Here is a 7,380-nt window from a genome sequence, read left to right on the forward strand (position 1 = left end):
TTTGGTACCAGAGATCGAACTCAGGCCCTTGTGCTTCTGAGGCAGGGAGCAGAACCACTGGGCCAAATCCCCAGCCCAGGTTTTTAAATCTTGAAACAAAATTTTACAGCCATTATTTTATCTCATATTGAACCACTTGTTTTTTGATCCTGGGTATCAAACTCAGGACCTTACCCCTGCTAGGGAAATTCTCTACCTCAGAGCCTGAGGCCTACCACTCATTTTCACTAGTAAAACAATAATTGTCATAGCCACTCTGCCTATTCCTGGTGCTTGGTAAGTCTCACTCTCTTATCTCACTTAGCTTGTATTTAATACCCTTTCTTTTATCACTGACTGCGTACTCCGATGCATCTCTCTGGCTAATATCTCTATCCTTTCCATGTTGGTCCACCCATCCGTACCTTACAGTCACGTTCTGGTTAGGATCATTCTAACCTGCTCTTCGATCTAGACGTCTGTAATCTAGACCATTTCTATCTTATTAAAATCTAGACTTTACTTCTAAGATTAACTTTCTTTTATGCTATTCCAATGAAATTGCCTTGAACCTTAACATATAAACTACACTGTCTTGACTGTGAAAACAAAATGCCTTTAAGATTACCAGTAATATTGGTCTCATTCAAATCTTTGCTCCTAAATTCTTAGAAATATGTTTTATTACCTTCAAGCCATCATTTTTTTATCAAGTTCTACTTTCTTAATACCCACTTGTGTCATCTTTCCTCTATTTTTGCCCTGGTGTTTGGCTGCTTACATCGCTCCTATGACAGGTCATCTTTTCGTCTAACTGTTCCATTAAAAATTTTTTATTTTTAGGAATCTAAATTTTGCTTCACTTTTCATGTATTTTCTTATTTATTCACTGCATCACTGAGGAAAACGAAATAAAACAAGTTATAAATCTTGTCAACTAAATGCTTTAGAGCAAACACACACAAAAATATACAATAAAAAAAGCTGATGCTGTTTCTTATCTCAATTTCATAACCCAAAGACCTTGTATCAAACTGAATTCTCTGTGCATAACCCAAAACATCTATCACTGTCTATAAGACAGAAAATTATATTTGGTATGCCCCATGAAAATTTCATGTACTGCAAACATGTAGCAACAAAAATTAAAAGTAATGTACTACATACCTTAAATTATTAAAGAAAAAAATGATTGGAGGTATAAGTATAATCTATGCACACATGTGTTAAAATTAACATTGCTCAAGAGTTTCTTCTCATAAAAGTAAAAACTCTTCTTTAAAGGGTAAATATGTGTATGTGTGTATGTATGAGGTATAGCATAAAGTAGGCTCAATCCTATTATTTATTAAGAGCTTTAGATAGTGCAAGACCAAAATTTCAGCCTTGATTTTTCAAAGTAAGTCTTGAGCTATTAAACTGAACATCCCACAGGAATAAACAAAGAAGAAACTAAGAGAGTCCCAGGGTTGAGATTAATCATCCTAACAGATGCCACTTGAATAGTAAAGATGGGCCAAGAAGATCCTCTATCAAAGTACTGTATTATAGTGGGGAGTGGTATGACAGGGGACAGGACGAGGGATGAAGGAAAATGTAAAACAGAACAAGCAGAGACTAGTAAAGGTCGCCTGTAATCCCAGCACTCTGAGAGGTTGGGCAGGAGGATCACCAGTTCCATCCCAGCCTCAAATTAAAAAAATAATAATAATTTAAAAGGCATTGATTTCAATCTCCGGTGCAATAACAAGAAAAATAATTAAATAAAAAGAGATCTTTAACATCTAATAATGCAAAAATCTGAGAGCTAGAATTAACACAACTCTCTATACTTGAGGGCAAAACAAACCCAAACAATAGGATGTCCAGGGACACAACAAATCAAATCTTCCCTTAAATCCCAGATAAACAATTCACCTTCAAAATGCTTCTGATGGAGGTAGGATGGAGCTTAAAACTAGAGCACTTGCCTACAATGTGCAAGGTCCCAGAATCAATCCCCAGCTCCACTAAAAACAAAACAGACTCCTGATACACAATCACAAAATGACACAACTATGTCTCTGGGATCAAAATAAAATGAAACAGCAAAGAGCCATAAATAGAGTAAACAAAAACTTTAAGTTGAAGGGTAAAAAGGGTTGAAGGGAGGAGAGGGGAATGGGAAAAAAAGAGGAATCAAGATATATTATGTACAGGTACAAATTCCTTATGATGCATGTGATCATATGCATGTCTAAATTGTACCAATAAAATTAATTTTAAAAAACTTTAAATTGAAAGGAGAGTGGCACAAGAGAAGAAATATTTTTGTAATTAACAGCTTTCTTCCATGTTGTCATATTACTAAAGACATTAGATAATGTCAAATAAATGACGGTATGGAATCTATGCCTTCATTCAGTGAAGTTGGGCCACCATTTGTGCCCAGGTCTCGTTTCTCCAAAAAAATAAAAGGGAAATTATATAATTTTATATAAGTAACAATCTAGAAAAAAAGAAATATATCCTCTCTTTCTAATCAAAATTTAATTTCTCATTTGTTTTTATGTAAGAATGCTCTTTAAAATAGTACTTTTTACCAGCTTCTCTCCATGCAGGTAAAAGCTTTAAATCTTAAGAATAAGTATCAGCTCACATTATGGCTTGCAGCTACGAACTTGTCTTAAATCTCAAAGACTTGAGACTTGGACTTTTCAGCAGTGCTGAAACTGTTAGGACTTTGGCAACTCTGAGAGAATGATTAAATGTCTTTTGCATAAAGGTAGGTACATGAGTCTTTGGGAGGCCAGGGGTGGAATGTTATGGCTTGTGTCTAGATGTCCCCCCAAAGCCTCATGCGGTTGTAGGTGGGGCTTTTTCTGAGGTGACTGAATCTAGAGTGTGTGATTCATTCAGGTGAAATGCTAGGCTCAAGGGCACTAGGATGAAGGGTGTGACTGCCACCTGCCCTATGGAGTATGGGTGGGCAAGGGACAGAAAGTGCTGTGGTTGTCCCTTGTTGCCTTTGTCATGTTCAGCTGCCATGAACTGTTGCCCCTCTGTCATGTGCCTTGGAGCCAGCCAATTATGGACTGAAGCCTCTATAAACTGAGCTAGATAAATCTTTCTTCCTTGAACTGAGGGTGTCAGGTATTTTGTCTCAGCAACTAGAAAAGTAACTAAGACAGTTCATTTTAATGGGTGAAAAGAAATCAGAGTCTGCTTTTTATCAGTAAAAGATTAAGGCTCAATAATTGGATGTCATTTTCTTCTTACTCTAGAAAAATACATGTGTTTTCCTCTGCCACGATAGAACGTATTGGGAGAATCAGAAGTCAAAATGGAAAGGCGAAGATTCAAATGCAGAGATTACCATGAACTGATGCAAATTGTATTGGCTTCTAAATATTTTTACACTGAATTGTGTTTGGTACATCATATTTTAAACAACTGTTCTCCTTAAGACCATAGGTTCAAACACCAGCAGAGAGGTTTATAATTGCTCACAAAGACTAGTAAGCTATCAAATGCCACACAGTTTAATGTAGGATGTTAAGAATCACTGTATGGAAAATGATACTTCAAGTAGGAACATTATGTTTTTAATGAAACAGATACTTAGTTCTCTAACACATCTTGATGTTCCAAGCACAACTGATCACATACGGAGAAACAAATTCTAAATAGGCACAGCATGGAACATTCACTCCACTAAATACAGTATACCTGATCTTTTCTTCGCTTACCTGATAATGAGCCTGGGCTTGCTGTGCCGAGTTCAAGGTAACATTACAGAGTTTGCAGTATAGGGGCTTACATAGCTCCTCCAGGGCAGAGTCTTGCTCCCCTGCCTTAGGTAATTCTTCTTCCCCTGCCAGAGGCAAGGAAGTCTCCTGCCCAAAAGGCTTCTGTTGTGGAAGCTGCAAGGTTCCTGTAGACCTGGTGGCCACTGACATAGGAGGAGAGTACGAAGGCTGCTTAGGTGGAGGAAGCCCAGCGTGTTGCAAGAGGATCATTGGGTAGAAAAGCCTTGTGCATAATCCAGTGGTCAATGAGACGTCAAGTCTTCAAATCTGAATCCACAGGGGGGAAAAAAACTTAGAAATGAGAGCTCAGCAATATGACATGTAAGTAAATGACACCACCATCTGATCTTTCCTCTATTTCTCCAACCTATCTTTGGGACTTCTTCCTTTTTGCCTCATCTAGAAGACTTCCCCTGCCTGCTAATTCGCATTGACACAATCTTCTTCCACTGAGAATGGCTTTACAGATTTGACTTCATGTCACTTGGCACAGCTTCAACTGCCATCCCTCCGGCCTATCAACATTAATAGCATTGCATCCTTAACTAATTAAATCTAAAAGTCATGTGGCTGAAGTGGACATCAAAGGTCACCCAGTCCAGGCCCCTTCCCTCAGGCATACTTAAATACCCTTCATAATAATTATGCATAGTCCAGAACAAAAACAAAAAACAAAAAAATCCTACCAGCTGAGAATCTTACCAAACACCTCTTTTCCATCCACGTGATGTCAGAGTGAAAAAAACAGTAGAATCTGTGAAGTACTTCTACAACTAGCTAAAATATCAAGGAACTTTAGGCATAACCCAGAATTAAAATGTGATAGAGATACATAAAAACTGGTCCTTTTGATCAATTAGCAATACTTAAGTAGTTGAGCCAGTGATTTCTTACAGCAGAGGTTAAATGTCCTGTGGTCCACACACTGCCACACATGTATGTACTGTTTGAAATGTGGTGTTTTTGTTATGCTTTCATTTTTTAAATTGAATTCATTGTTGATATTTAAAAATCAAGAGATTGTCAAGCACAGTGTCTCCTGATTAAAGCAGGATCTGGAAGGAGACCCTCCACAGTCCTCCACAGGGAACAACCGGTAGGTTAGCCCGGGGGCAGAGTCCTCTACCAGGCATGCCTTCCCCATCACCTTGGTCCTCCTCGCTCAGGGTGCTTCCATGGCCCCTTGAGTTTTTGATCCTACCTCTTATGTCCTTAAACTATATTCTCGAGTTCCCTGTAAAAATCAAAATATTTTCTCTCCTATACGAGATAAACAACCTGCACAAATTTCCAGTTGGTAAATACGGACCAGTAATGAATCACATTCCCCTATTCCTATTATAATTCCAATTCCTCAATCTTCAGCTGTTTCTTCCCCGTTGCCAATTAAATAACTAACAGTTCTAATTCTATTTTACTCTGAAAGACCCAGTAAGTTCTGCTCAATCTTCAACCTTTATGATTTCTCTCGCCTCCCACCCAGATAGCATTTCTAATTCTGAGTCTCTCATAATGAACTACAATGCACCCTGAGTTCCCAGGGTTCTAATTAACCCAAATTAGGATCCTTATTACAAAGTCTACAATTCCCTCCACTCTCTCAATATTATTAAACTCTTTTCCTGGTCAATAGAATACGGCTATTTTAAGCTGCTGTGATTTTCCATCACTAATGAAAATGTATACATTACAGCAACAGATTTACAGAAATGAATCAAATTTTGAAAAGTTAAAAGCTTATTTTACCATCTTTTTAAAGTACAAAGTACCAAGAAATTGCAACCAAGTTAACAACTTTTATACTAAGTTCATAGTCTGGGCACTGGAAAGGAAATTACTGTGATTGAAAAATGGAATAGTTAAGGACAAAGAAGCACAGAAGTTAGACACAGAACTTAAAAATATTTTTCATTAATCAGATTTAGAAAAATGATACTAGTTGACCCAAGCAGAAGTTCGTTGCCCATTATTTTTAGGAACATAAATATGCTTTTAGAAAAGCAATGTGGCTTTATAACATTTAAAAAGCTAGATTCTCTACAGTGATCTTATTTCTCTTGAATTAAATCAAGCAAAGATATCCAGAAAGCAAAGATGGATATGGGCAGTTTAAAAAGGGAAACCAAAGAGTCGAAGACCAGCTTTGTAAAACTTTAACTACCTAATTAAAACTGATGAAGTTAGAGGTTACCCATGCAGGGCTATAGTCCTTCTAATGCTAAATCACCACAAACACGCTGCTAATTCACAAGAAAAAGGGTAGAAGAAGGTGTCAAAACCTCTGGATAAGGAAATCAGCACTATAAACAGAAAATCAAATGCTACCAATTACCAAAACATGTCTGGACTTGTTTTATGAATGCTCACGGCCACTTGAGGAAATTCAAGCATCTGTCTCCCCCAGTGTTTCCTACAGGTTTCCATCAAAATAAAGGCCCTTAAGTACTGACTTACAAAAGGCCTCTTTTCACAGGAATGGAATTAAAGAATAACTTCTTGTCCATACAGATTTACCTATGACTGCATTTTATCTTTATGTTTAAGGAACAGATATTCCAAAATTTCTGGTGCTGTATTTAACAATCTACATAACATTAATTCCCCCAAGATATGTCAGTTACAACAGGTATTATTACATTTGCAAACTAAAATTAGCAAAAAAATAAATGCATCTAAAATAAATAAGACCAAGCCTTCAGTAACTACACAATGGTGGATTACAGAGACGCCAAACTCACTTGCACCTCAAACACATTCAACAGCAGAATTGGTTTTAAAAAGACTAATCTGCAGGCTGATAAAAATTAATTCTTCAGATCTTAAAAACCTCTCAAGTTGATGCTTGCAGGATTTATGGTGGTAAATGTCCTGGTCTGAACAGGGGCTGAAAAGGCACTAAAGAAAATCAAAGCCCCACGAGGTACCCTATTTAAAGAAAATGAATTATAACAGCATACTTAGTTTTCATGATTGGATTGAGGCCTAGTCTTGAATACCTACTGAAGACAACTGCTTTCTCATTTGGAGAAATCTACACAGGAAAGAGAAGAAAACACAGAAACAGGATTCTGCATCTCAGCAACTAGGTAAGGCTGTCACTGGGAATCGTGGGAAACGAGGGAAAGACGGGGAACACTACTCAGAGGTCATCAGAACACAGCAAAAGGAATGAGAAGGAGAAATCAGAAAATTAATCAGCAGAGGCAAGGTGTAGGATAGAGGGGAGGCTCAAGAGAACACAGGAGACTGGGGAAGAGGCCTTGGTGGACGGGCCAATGTTTTCCAGCCGCAGCGAGGACGGTTGCGAATCCCAGGGAAGCATTTATATATGCAAATCAGAGCTCCAGCTACCTCGGCATCGCCCACATCTACCTTGAATCCTCGGGATGTGCACGCACACACAGGAAAACGCGCGCACCGCACACACCTCGAGCCCGCAAGGATGCCATCAGGAAGATGGAATCCCCGCCTCCCACCGGCGGCGAGCGCGCCGGCCACAAGAGCCGCAGGGCGCACGTGAAGGCTTCAAGCAAACACATACACAGGAGCGGCGCGAGCGGCGTCACGTGGAGGGCAGGTGGCCCGACAGCATCCGAGGGGCGGCCAGCGCCCC

The 7,380-nt window shown here is 38.8% G+C and overlaps 1 protein-coding gene across 5 annotated transcripts in view; it reads right to left on the minus strand.

The window, feature by feature from the left end:
• The window catches only part of Zmat3 (zinc finger matrin-type 3), a 67,492-nt gene that overhangs the window by 28,058 nt on the left and 32,054 nt on the right, over nt 1–7,380 (minus strand). Inside the window, exons 1-2 of one of the 5 annotated variants that reach the window (XM_010632438.3) lie at nt 7,309–7,342; nt 3,708–4,034 (exon numbers count right to left, since the gene is read on the minus strand). In XM_010632438.3, coding sequence (XP_010630740.1) covers nt 3,708–3,977 — 270 coding nt within the window. In that variant the 5' untranslated portion in view covers nt 3,978–4,034; nt 7,309–7,342. Of the gene's footprint in view, nt 1–3,707; nt 4,035–7,139; nt 7,282–7,308; nt 7,343–7,380 lie in introns of those variants that run through there. The other 4 variants (XM_010632437.3, XM_010632439.3, XM_010632434.3 and 1 more) reach the window with 4 other exon arrangements.

This window comes from Fukomys damarensis, unplaced genomic scaffold (assembly GCF_012274545.1).
Source record: "Fukomys damarensis isolate Sample0158 unplaced genomic scaffold, DMR_v1.0_HiC HiC_scaffold_12, whole genome shotgun sequence".
NCBI classification, from domain to species: domain Eukaryota; kingdom Metazoa; phylum Chordata; class Mammalia; order Rodentia; family Bathyergidae; genus Fukomys; species Fukomys damarensis.